Source organism: Geospiza fortis, unplaced genomic scaffold (assembly GCF_000277835.1).
Source record: "Geospiza fortis unplaced genomic scaffold, GeoFor_1.0 scaffold55, whole genome shotgun sequence".
NCBI lineage: Eukaryota > Metazoa > Chordata > Aves > Passeriformes > Thraupidae > Geospiza > Geospiza fortis.
The window spans coordinates 10,556,933-10,569,347 of record NW_005054308.1 but is presented as its reverse complement, the minus strand read 5'-3'; the positions used below and the strand labels follow the sequence as shown (position 1 = coordinate 10,569,347).

The window sequence follows — 12,415 nt, the reverse complement described above, 5'->3', positions numbered from 1 at the left end:
AAAGGATTTTGGCCAGAGAGCTGGCACTGCCATCACCTGTGTGAGCAAACGCACTCGTGGGTGAGTGGGTTCCCCTTGCAGGAGGCAGGAGAGGCACAGGAGGGACTCAAAGACTCCATTCCCTTTCCCAGTGGAGCTGCAGCTCATCCCTCCTCCAGGAGCTGATGTCTTCACTGAGGCTGGTGGGAGGATGTGGTGGTGTTTGCAGGGGTCCCAGGACGAGGGAAGAGATGAGAATCTTGACTCCATGTTTCAGAAGGCTGATTTATTATTTTATGATATATATTATATCAAAAGAAAATGATATATTAAAACTATACTAAAAGAATAGAAGAAAGGATTTCATCAGAAGGCTTGAAAGGAATAGAAAGGAATGGAATGATAATAAAATCTTGTGACTGACCAGAGGGACTGAGACAGCTGGGCTGTGATTGGCCATTAATTAGAAACAGCCACATGAGACCAATCACAGATGCACCTGTTGCATTCGACAGCAGCAGATAATCATTGTTTACATTTCATTTCTGAGGCCTCTCAGCTTCTCAGGAGAAAAATCCTAGCAAAGGGATTTTCCATAAAATGTGTCTGTGACAGTAGGATGCAGGTGGGAAGCTCTGGTGGTGTTGGTGGCTCCTGGGTTTGATCTGCTCTCATGGGCTGAGTGCTCTCCTGTGGGGCTCACAGGGTTTTAACCTGTTCAAACCTTTGACAGCATTTTCTGCTCAGTCTCTGACTGCTCTCTGTCCAAGCAGGACATTGGGATGGGCATTTTAAACCCTCATGAGCCATTTGCCAGCACAGCCTGGCTCTGTTCTGAAGTGCTGGGGACAAGAGAAGGGGAGGCCTCTCTAGGATTGAGAAGAGGAAAAAAAAATTCTGCTGCATAACTCAGTTCAATGAGGGCAAAATTGAATTTAAGGACGCTGCCTGTTAGAGAAGCAGGAGTTCTCCACAGAGAAGGAAGAGTTTGGATAACATCCAAGCTCTGGCAGGGCAGGATGTGCTGTTCTGGCCCTGGCAGCAGCCACCAGGGAAAGGTGTTTGCTCTCAGTAACCTTACACAGGCTTGATGCCTCGTGCCAGACATGTTCAGAGATTCATCCCACTGCCTTGCATTTCCTGGCAGCAGAAACAGAATTGGGTTCAGCTGCTGTCACCCCAACTCCTTCTACACCTTGAGGAAATCCCTGGTGGCTCATTGGGTCCTCAGGCCAGGCCTGCTTTGAGGTAACAAATGTGCAGCAAGGCACAAAAAACACTCCTTCAATCCAGATGTCCCTGAGGAGGGGTCATCCAACTGCTGCTAACAAACAACAGTCACGAGGATTGTCCAGAGAGCAATTTCCCAATTGCCTGAGAGGGGGTGAACTGCTCTGGAGTAGTGCTGGAAAGAGCTCTGAGGTGCTGGGTTTGGAAATGGGATTTGAGCAAACACTGGCATGCAGAGTGGGTTAAAGTGCTGCTCCTGTGGTGACCACGAGACTCAGGTGCCATTTGGAGTTTCGAGGAGGGCCCGGTGTGTGTGAGCACTGGAAATAAAATCTGCTTTCTTTGCTTAGCTTTTTGTACAGCACTCGTAATCCCACCTGGCTGAGCCTGAGGCGTGGGCTCTGCACAGCTTGCAGGGGGTGGATTATCCCAGACTCTGGGGCTCTGCCTTGGGCCCTGATTTAGGTTTGTCTAAAAGCAGCCGTGCCATCAGTCCCCTGACTGCTGGAGCGTTTCTGTTCTCTCTGCCTCTCACAGAAAGCACAGATGGAGAGCCATGGCTTGGTGCAGGCGAGCCTGGAACTGCCTCCAGAGTTTATATTTGGGTGGAGCTGCCCAAGGAGGCTGGCAGAGACCTCAAATGCCCCTTTGCCAGTTTGCTTTTAGCTGCTTTCTTGTGTGCCCACGTCCCTTTTGCTGTGCTGGGGAATGTCCCTGCAGTGTTTGGGCTGAGGAGAGGCAGTGAAGGAGACACAGGGGAGCTGTCTGAAACCCCACTGGTGGATTTCTATGGTATTTCCATGTGATTGTTTTCCACATTCTGGAAGAATCCCTGGGGAGATGAGAGGGTTTGCAAAGAATTCAGCAGAGCCTTCAGTGCCCATTTCAGTGAGAGCAGGAGGAAAGTCCATCCCCCTTGCAGTACTGCTCATCCCAAACCCCTCAGGGCTGGGACAAGAGGGGCTGCCCTGAGAGCCCTGGATCTGAGCCACACAGGCAGAGGAGGAAGGGACTTTATCCAAAGAATGACATTTCTGGGAGATGCATTAGGCCAGGGCTGGAGTGTACAACAGGCTTCAAACCCAAATACCTGTGCCCCTAATTCAGTGCTGAGCTCTGTGTTTCCCTCTGGGAGCACCAATGGCCAAGCTCTGTCAGGAGCTCCTCACTTTTGGCACTTGCAAAGCCAGGGAAAGGAAAGGAAAGGAAGAAAAGGAAAAGGAAAAGGAAAAGGAAAAGGAAAAGGAAAAGGAAAAAGACAAGAAAGGAAAAAGGAAAAGTCACAAGCAACCCCATATCTGTGAGATTTCCTGCTGGCTTTGTACATCTCAACCCTTGGGTGAAAGGCCAGGTTTCTGGCCAAAGAAAACCTGCAAGGATTTTTGGGCTGGCTGAGGGTGAGGTCAGTGCTCTGACAGCCCTGGGTCAGCTCTGGGATGTGCTCAGTGCCCCTCCTGCACCCAGGGCGAGCATCACTTCTGCCAGCCCAGCCCAAGGCCTCAGTGGTCCCTTGACTCGATGGATTCCCCTTCTCTAGGCCACATTTGTGTCACTGTCCCAGCTGAGGATGCCCAGCTCCTGCCTGAGCTGCCTGCACACCCGTCTCTGGGGGATGAATTCCTCCTCCCCTCCCCAGCTCAGAGCTTTGGTGCTTCTCCCACCTCCCCGGGCAGCTTTACACCGGTGCTATTTTGGGGAGCCCAGGTCTGGCTGTGCTCAGGATGCTTTGCTCCCTCCAGGGTGTGTTTTTGTGGTTCAGGATGATTAGGGCAGGTGAAATGCTCCCGAAATTAACGCCTACCTCTTCCTCCAAGCTCGGTTTACCACTTCTCTTCTGGTTTAATGGGCACATTGGAGGATCCAGAATTGGCTGCTGAAACTACAAATAGCCTCAGAGGCACAGGTGTAATTACAGGAGGGAGGCAGAAAGGGGAGTACTTATCTCTTCCTGCAGTTGTTATTCTTCTCTCAGGGGCTGGGTAGATCCTCAGATCCCTTTAAGCACAAACCTTTAATTGAGCTGCCTGAAGAGATAGTCCCAGCATCCCCCATTCACTTTGGAGGGCTATTTTGAACTCTGTCTGCTGCCCCACCTTTGGGTTTTGGTGTGGAGGAAGCTTTCCTGAGCAGGAACAGATCCTCTGCACTTGGCCAGCTCACCTGGAGCTCTGCAGGGTGCTGTTTATGGGCACAGAGCATTTCCTTTCTTTTCCTTGAAATAACGCTGCCCTGCAGACACGTGGCTCATTTCAGTCTTGGTTGTGGTCTGGCATTCCCAGGAGCAGCTGGGAGAGGTTGTGACCTTGTAAACAGGAGAACTTCTCCAGGAGGCAGCAGAACACCCTGGGAGTCCTGAGGACCTGCTAGATCTTGTCCTTCAGGATGAGGATGGCACCTGAGCACTCATCTTTCCTCTCAACCCCTCCTCATACCTCTCCATTTGTCTTTACAAACTCTATACTTTTTAACCTGGAACATTTGAAACACCCCCTCCTGACTTTGCCTGGTCTCTGCACCAGCTGTGGCAGGTAAATACAGGGAATAAAGTAGACAATGAGAGTTTGTATTAGCCCAGTAATCCTTGTAGATGGCTCCTGATAGCCAAGGTCTGCCATCCTTTTCTTCCATTGGGAAGCCCAAATCTCTGGAGCATTAGAGATCAATTCAAAAGATCAATTAAAAAATACTCCAATGACCTCAAGTAACCCCTGTGACCTTAAGTAACCCCTGAATCAATTAAAAAATACTCTAATGACCTCCAGTAACTCCAGATGAAGTAAAACAATGCCTCCCAGGGATTCCAGTTACCTCTAGTAACCCCAGATGACCTCAAGGAACCCCAAATGACCTCAAGTCACCCGTACCAGGGCCCCCAATGACCTCACATTCACCAATAGTGGTTGAATAAAATACACCTGCTCATCTCTCCCCCTTAGCAGAAGAGCATTTGAACAACTGTTCCCCCTTTGGCATAAAATTCAAATCAGACAGAGAAGTTCCCATGTCCGCTAGGAAACACAATTCTGGGTCCAGCAGGGGCTCCAGGTACAACAGCAGATCCTGTCACCCTTAACAATCCCTTTCTAAAGTTCTTTTTTACAAAAGGCACATACAAATGCTGTCCCGGTTGTCCCATGGTTATCCCGGTGTCCCGGTGATCCCACAGTTCTCTCGCTGTCCCGGTTATCCCGCTGTCCTGATTATCTCGCAGTTCTCCCGGTTATCCCGTGGTTATCCCACTGGCCCGGTTATCCCGTGTCCCGGTTATCTCGCAGTTCTCCCGATTGTCCCATGGTTATTCCACTGGCCCGGTTATCCCTCTGGCCCGGTTATCCCTCTGGCCCGGTTATCTCGCAGTTCTCCCGGTTATCCCATGGTTATCCCTCTGGCCCGGTTATCCCGCTGGCCCGGTTATCTCGCAGTTCTCCCGGTTATCCCATGGTTATCCCACTGTCCCGGTTGTCCCGCGTTATCCCGGTTATCCCGCAGTGCCCCCTGCCGCCGCTCCAGCTCCGTTTCCCGGCAGCTCCCGGCCACAGGAGCGCTTTGTTCCCGCTGGGTTCTGCCCTCTCTGCCCCTCCTCGGGGTGTTTTCCCCCTTTTTTACCAGGACACTGGGATGTTCGGCTGGGCAGGGAGCAGAGCAGAACAGCGGGGCTGGGAGGTCAGGCGATGTGCCCTGTCCTACAAACCCTTCCCATCTGGGGCTCCTCAGCCCAGCAGAACGTGCTGCAGGCTCTGTGTTTTGGGGCAGCCGATGTGCTCAGGATGTCCCCAAAACCCCAGGGAGATCCAGCCCGCTGTGAGCTCCTGTGCTGGTGGAGGTTGCTTGGATGGCTCTGGTGGGCAGCAGCAGGTCTCACCTGGCTGTCCCCACCTCACCTGGCTGCTGGTTTGATCTCTGTCCCCCTTCACTCTGCCCAAAGCTCGGGCTCACCCCTCTCACGCCGGGGTCCCGAGGGTGTCCTGGAGCTGCTGGGTGGCGGTGGCCGTGCCCTGGGGACAGTGCTGACCTGGCACACGGGTCGGTTTTGTCCCCCTCCCTGTGCAGGAGCTGACTGTGCCTCGGCTGAGCCCCTGGTGCTGGAGCAGTATGTCGTGGTGGCCGACTACCAGAAGCAGGAGAGCTCGGAGATCAGCCTGTGCGTGGGCCAGGTGGTGGATATCATTGAGAAGAACGAATCAGGTACAGGGAGCTGGGCTCTGTGCAGGCTGCTGGGGCTGCACGGGAGCAGTCCTGGGCTGTCAGTGTTCTCCTGAAGCAGAGCAGCCCCCAGGCATGCTGAGCTGGGATGTGCAGGCAGCAGCTCTGCTCTGTGAGTGTGGATGAGGCTGCAGGGCTCTCTCAGGGCTGATTCCCCTGGCGCCGTCCCCCTTCCTCAGTCTCTACTTGGTGCTTCTTGGTGCTGGCAAACTTGGCTGATGTGTGCTGAGGACAAAAGCCATGCCTGGGCTTGGCAGGCTGGGTTTAGTGAGTGACAGAGGGGGACACTCTCGTGGTGGCCATGAAAGGCCCCTTGGTGCATTCACAATTCCTGTGGGCAGCAGCCGAGCTCTTTGCTTTCTTCAAAACTTAAACCCGCTCTTAACCTCTGCAAAGGGACTGAGCCATGGCATGGAGAATTTATTCCCTGCAGCTTACAGAAGTTGTTTGTTGGGGGAGAGTTAAATGAAAATAGATTTAACAGCTCTGGAGAGCTGGTTGCCAGAGGATCAGTTGCACCAGCAGCTCTGTTTGAGAACGAGAGAAATAGAAGCAACCCTGAAGCAAATGAAACGATTAGCACAGCCAGCTCAAAAGCTGTGGAAAATCATTTATTTATCAAAGGTCAGCCCTGCTATCCCTCCCGTGCAGGTAGCTGATTCCCTCCCTGACAATCTAGTTGTCTTTCTAAATGACTCATTGGGGGTTTCTGAGGGTAATACTCAGTCTTTATTTCCCCCCCTAAAGACACAAATTGTGCTTTTAATAACGAGCAGCAAGCATTGGTTTTGAGTGGACACACAGGGGGGCCCAGAATTGCTTGTGGCCTCTCTGGAGCTGGCTGGGCTTCCACTGGGAGAGCTGATGTTTTAAATCCTGCATTTGCTCGTGGCTTTTCAGTTCTGCTGTTTCCACAAATGTAGAGAAGGCGAGCGCAGCAGGGCTCAGCCATCGATTCACACACGGGGAATTCATCTCTGCTAATTAGCCCAGGCTTGCTGACCCACACTGAGGGAAAATGAACCATGAAGGGGCAGAAAAAACCAAAAGCAAATGCAGTGGCTGGAGCCATTCAGCTCTCAGAGCCTCTCCTGGTTTTCCTGGGGAGGGAATTGTACTTTTAGATGTCACTCAGCTGCAGTTCCCCTGTACTTGGCTCTGTTGCTTTGGGGTCACCCCAACTTCCCATGGAGATGCAAGAAAGGGGTCACAGCGCCCCAGGCACGTGGTTTGGAGGGAGGGAGGGAGTTTTTGGCTGGTGTGAGCCCTTGGCTGAGCCTCCTGCTGTTTTCTCCTCAGGCTGGTGGTTTGTGAGCACACTGGAGGAGCAAGGCTGGGTGCCAGCCACCTGCCTGGAGGCCCAGGATGGAGTCCAGGATGAGTTCTCAATGCAGCCTGATGAAGGTAGGAAGCTGCTGGAGGCATCCGCCCCAGCTTCCTCTGCTGGAAGCACTACATCACCCTCCCTGAGTGGGGCAGGGACGAGCCTGGGGGAGGCAAAACCCAGGAACAAAACCTGGGAAAGGGGACAAAACCGCAGGAATGGTCCTGCAGCAGGACTGGGGCAGATGGACACTGGTGGTACATCCACTGGCATCTCTGCTCCTCCACAGAGGTGCCACCTCCCAGGAATGCTCCCCCCAGTGCCTCCCTTCAGCCCAGGGAGCTACTTTACCTGCCCTGGAGGAGGAGCAAAGCCCAGGTCCTTGGACAATGCATGTGCAGAACAAAGAGCACACAGTGTGGGAGAGGCAAGGTTCCAGCCTGTCCTTGGAGCAAATCCCAAGTGCCCCTGGATGAGAGATCCTTGCCAGTGCCTCTGTGTGCCCAGGGCAGAGCAGGAGCTGGCTGAGCCCTGGTCTGGGCAGCTGGGGATGGAGGGGGGCTCAGCCTGGGGAGGGCTCCAGAGTCTCTGCACCGCTCTCTGTGTCAGCCCTGTCTCCTCCTGGACATGAAGTGCCACCTCCTTACGCCCTCTCTTGTCCTTCTCCTGCTGCCCCTGTGCTGTCCCAGTGCCATGGAGGTACTGGTCTCTGCCCAGGCACCTCGGCCGCCGCCGGACCCTCGGGGACTTGTACACCCCTGGATGGGCTCAAGGTGGAGCACACAGAGACTTTCTTGGTGCCCCTGTGTTGTGCTTGGAGCCTTGTGTGCATGTTGGTTTGCTGTGCATGTGTCAGCCCACCCCTGCTCCTCAGCCTTCCCTTCCCTTGTGCACGTCCCTCTCCTCTCTCAGCTCTTCCTGCTCATGTTTTGGGCTCAGAAACTGCAGTTCCTGCTTTTCCCCAGCACACATGTGCAGAATTCTTGCAGCTGCTGCCTCAGTTCCTGCAGTGACCTGGGTTGGTGCCTCAGGATGGGGCCAGGAGGAGAAGGTCCTGCTGGATGTGACAGGACATTCTCTGCTTGGTCTCCTCTGCATGAAGGGGGTGGGAAATCAGACCCTTCCAGAGCTGTGCCACTCCCAGAGGACAAATCCGGGAAAGCTGCATGGTGGGGATGTAGGGATGTCCAGAGGGGTGGATTTTGGAAGCAGATTTTTCCCCAAATGGCCTTCACCCTGTTGTGAAGGCACTGCTTAAGCACAGGCAATTATTTCCCTGTGATTCTTCCAGAGAGGAAGCTGAGGGAGAGGGGAGGATGGATGGACCCATTTGTCTGACATGGCTGCATGGCTTCTAGGATGTTTCTCCTTCCTCCTGAAGGGAAGAACATTCACATTCCTACTGAACATCCCTTGTTCTGGTGGACAGGACATCAGGTTCTTCTCCAGGCTCCCCACATGGCTTTGACCAATGTCCTGGGGGTTAAATGGTGATGTTCCTGTAGATCTGCTGCTCTGGAGCAGTTTGAGGGCACCTCTGTGTGCATGGGGTGGCCCCCTCATGCCTGTGAGATTTCTCTCCCCTTTCAGAGGACAGTTCCTCTTTAAAGACTCTGAGAATTAAGTTTGAGCTGAAATGGATGCATAGAAGAGATGCTGTGATAAGTTGTGAAGTCTTTAGTCCTAAGGGAGAGGAGAAACTGTTTTAGAGAACTTCTTGGGCCAGAGCAGCTCACCAAGGTTTACATTTCCAAATACATTTCATTGTCATTTCTCTTTGAATGGTCGTGTATCTCTGTGTGTTTGCACCTAAATTACAAGAATTATCATTTTATAAAGCACTTCCTAGCCATTTGTCAGCTGGGGCCAGGTTTCCATCAAACAGCTCCTCAGTGAAGCTGCTCTCTTTCCACCAGAGGAGAAGTACACAGTGATTTACCCCTACACTGCAAGAGACCAGGATGAGATGAACCTGGACAAAGGGGCCGTGGTGGTGGTGACCCAGAAGAACCTGGAGGGCTGGTGGAAAATCAGGTACTGTCCTGGGCACTGCAGCTGGGGCTGTGGGATGTCAGCCCCAAGGCAAGTCTGTGAGCTGGGGAGGGCAGAGTTCCAGAACTCATTTCTCTCCATCCTGACAGATTTGATGTTCAAGCACAGCTTTGGCTGAAAATCTTTGAAAATCTTTGCCTAGGTTTCCTGTGCTGGGAGGTGGCTGTGTCCTCCTGCAGAGCTTTAGTGGGTGTCACATCCTGCTGATGGGGAAACCCAGGAATGTCCCAGGGCTGGCTGCATCCCCTACCTCTGGTGGAGGCTCCTGCAGGGAATGGCCAGGCCTGGGCCAGCTCTGCTGTGTGCCAAAGGCTCCAGCCCATCACCAGCTGAGGGATGTTTTGTGCTGGAAGCTCATTTTCTCTTCTCTGTGGTGGAGCAAACGGCCGGGCTTGCTCAGGGTGGGAGCACACGCTGCAGTTTTCATAACCTCACACTGAACCTGTGCTCCTGGCAGCAGCACAGCCCCAGAAACACATCCACTGACGTGTGAGGCACAGGAGAGCTGCCACAGGAGCTCCAAAGGCAATTACAGGCTCGGTAGCTGGTGCCATCTGAACGAGGTGGCTGCAGCCCAGCCAGCAGGGAGGGTCTGGCATGGCAGGGGCACTGTGGATGTGGTTTCTCAGTCAGGTCACAAGGCTGGTTTCTCTCCTAGAGCAGGGAAGGGATCCAGGCTGCCAGCAGGCAGAGGGCTTGTGCTCCCTGCAAAGACCAGGTACATCAATCCCAGCAGCAGCAGCCCTCTTGTTTTTCCTTCTGCTTTCCCTGCCAGAGCTCTTCACTCCTGAACTGGTGCCATTGCTGAGGTGGAAACTGGGCTTCACAGCACTCCCATGGCTTGGCCCTGGCTGGGGCCAGCTTGTGTGGGAGCATTAGCCATGAGGGAGCTCTGCCGGTGCCATGGAGAGCCTGGCGAGCTCCTGTTACCCAGAGCTGCCAAGGTGTGTGCTGAGCTCTGGGCTCACATCCTTGGCGTGTCCCAGGGGCTCTGTGCAGTGACCCTGCTGTCCTTGTCCCCACAGGTACCAGGGCCAGGAGGGCTGGGCCCCTGCCTCCTACCTCAGGAAGGGCAATGGAGATGGGTTCCCACCCAAGCTGGGCTCCTCGGCTCACTCCAGTGCCCTGGATCTGGATGGCATCTCCAGGCAGCAGCTGCCAGCCAGCAGGGACAAGGACGGGCTGGGGGGCCAGAGGGACAGCAGGCTGGAGAGCCGGGCCCTGCCCAGCGCCGACATCCGCCGCAGTGAGTGCTGGGCTCGGCGGGTGGGGCCAAACATGGCCTCGGGTGGGCTCAAACACGGCCTCGGGTGGGTTCCAAACATGGCCCTGAGTGGGCTCCAACCACAGCCGTGGGTGGGCTCAAACATGGCCTTGAGTGGGCTCCAAACATGGCCTTGAGTGGGCTCAAATACAGCCTCAAGTGGGCTTGAAACATGGCCTTGAGTGGGCTCCAACCACAGCCTTGGGTGGGCTCAAACACAGCCTCAAGTGGGCTCCAAACACGGCCTTGAGTGGGCTCCTAACATGGCGTTGGGTGGGCTCAGACACGGCCTTGAGTGGGCTCCAACACAGCCTCAGGTGGGCTCCAAACAGCTCCTCGCTCCCAGGCTGGGGATCCCCTGCCAGGCTGCAGGGTCAGCTGGAGATGTTCTCCTCTCAGAAACTGGGGCACCTAAAGGGAGCCTGGCAGAAAGATTGAGAGGATGTTTTACAGGAAAAGGGATAATCTCTTCAAACTGACAGAGAGCAGGTTTAGGTGGAATGTTGGGAAGGAATTGTTCCCTGTGAGGGTGGGCAGGCCCTGAGCAGCTGTGGCTGTCCCTGGATCCCTGGAAGTGCCCAAAGCCAGGTTGGACAGGGCTTGGAGCAGCCTAGGACAGTGGAAGGTGTCCCTGCCCATGGCAGGGGGTGGAATGGGATGGGCTTTGAGGTCTTTTCAAACCCAGGCAATTCTGGGATTCTGGGATTCTGTGATCTAAACCCATCTGCAGGCCAGATCCTCTGGGTCAGCCCTGCAATGCAGAAGTAATTTCACGTGGTCACCTCAGCTGCATTTCCCAGGAGAACCTGGAAGCTGGGATACCCTTGAGACCTGGGGGACCTGTGCCACTCAGGATTCTGGGCTGATGGGTTCTGAGCTTTGGGTTCTGGCCTGATGGGTTCCTCCTTCAGGTTCCTTTCCCTGGGACAGGTTTAGTCCTTGCCTTTCTGTTCTGTCTCCCACTTGTCTTTCATGAACACGCGCTCAAAAGCCAGAAACTCAACAGCATCTGGAATTCTTCCTCCACAGAGTCCCCAAAGATGAGGCAGAGGCCACCTCCTCGCCGAGACCTCACCATAGTAAGTGCCAGCTGGTGTGGGAGGGCAGCAGTGGCACAGGGGGAGGGAGGGGAGCGCTGCGAGGAGCCCTGGTGGCTGCTTGGGATCTTGTCCCCATGCCTGGATGTGGTGTCACACCTGCTCTACAAACACACTGATGGCTTTTCTGTTTTCCTGTCCCAGCCCCGTGGTCTGAACCTGCCTAAGCCTCCTGTCCCCCCTCAAGTGGAAGAGGAATATTACACCATTGCTGACTTCCAGACCACCATCCCCGATGGCATCAGCTTCCAGGCAGGGATGAAAGTAGAGGTGAGACTGTCACCTTCCCTTCACACACTGTCACTGTCACTTCAGGGCAGTGCTCCTGGCTCCCATTGCCCTGGCACCTTTTGGGCAGGAGCTCCCCTTCCAGGCCAGGGAGATCTGCTCCCCATGCTGCTCTGGGTGCAAACCAGGCATGGTTTTGTCTCTGTTAGCATTCCAGACTCTGAGAGTGGCATAAAAACCTGTAGGAGCTCAGGAGACTCTGGCCCCACACCGTTCTTGGTGGCCTCCTGTCGCCCAAGTGTGAGTGCTCTGTTTGAGCAAATGGAAAATAAACCCACACCACTAATGGCATTGGAGATGGGAGTTTTTCCTCTTAGTTAGGCCAGGCGTAAAGTTAAAAGCCCTTCCAAAATTCCTGGCACACCCTCTTTGCTAGCAGAACCCCTCCTGCAGGTGGGGTTTTGCTTTCTCTGTGTGCAGATGTGATTTACGCCTCTCTAAGAGGATTTTTCCTTCAGGGCTGCCCCACTCAGCCCCTGCCAGGGCCCAACCTGGCTCGTGGAGCTGCAGACAGGCTGGGCAGGGTGAGATCCACACGGGATCGCTGCTGCTGCTGCTTTCATTGTTCCAACAGTGCCACGCTGTGGCCAGCACCCAGCATCCTGCTCTGGGAGGGACAGAGACAGCTCAGCAGCTCTTCCTCAGCCCTTCCCTGGCAGCCAGGAGCAGCTGTCCCTTAGGATGCCACTGCTGGGATTCCATGGCTTTTGGCTGGAGCAGCACACGGCCATGTGTCACCCTGCCATCGTTTCCGAGACCCCTGAGTGCAGAGTGGCTGTCTGAGGTCTCCTTTCCCCCTGGCAGGTTATTGAGAAGAACCTGAGCGGCTGGTGGTACATCCAGATCGAGGAGAAGGAGGGCTGGGCCCCTGCCACCTTCATTGACAAGTACAAGAAAACCAGCAACGCCTCCAGGCCCAATTTCCTGGCTCCCCTTCCCAACGAGATGGCGCAGCTGCGGCTCGGTGACACCGATGGC

General features: G+C 54.5%; 1 protein-coding gene across 1 annotated transcript in view; it reads left to right on the top strand.

The window, feature by feature from the left end:
- The window catches only part of SH3PXD2B (SH3 and PX domains 2B), a 72,783-nt gene that overhangs the window by 56,360 nt on the left and 4,008 nt on the right, over positions 1 to 12,415 (top strand). Inside the window, exons 8-15 of the mRNA XM_031055224.1 lie at positions 5,260 to 5,394; positions 6,712 to 6,816; positions 7,426 to 7,509; positions 8,653 to 8,770; positions 9,814 to 10,034; positions 11,082 to 11,131; positions 11,294 to 11,419; positions 12,242 to 12,414. Of these exons, the coding sequence (XP_030911084.1) occupies positions 5,260 to 5,394; positions 6,712 to 6,816; positions 7,426 to 7,509; positions 8,653 to 8,770; positions 9,814 to 10,034; positions 11,082 to 11,131; positions 11,294 to 11,419; positions 12,242 to 12,414 (1,012 nt within the window). The remainder of the gene's footprint in view (positions 1 to 5,259; positions 5,395 to 6,711; positions 6,817 to 7,425; positions 7,510 to 8,652; positions 8,771 to 9,813; positions 10,035 to 11,081; positions 11,132 to 11,293; positions 11,420 to 12,241; position 12,415) is intronic.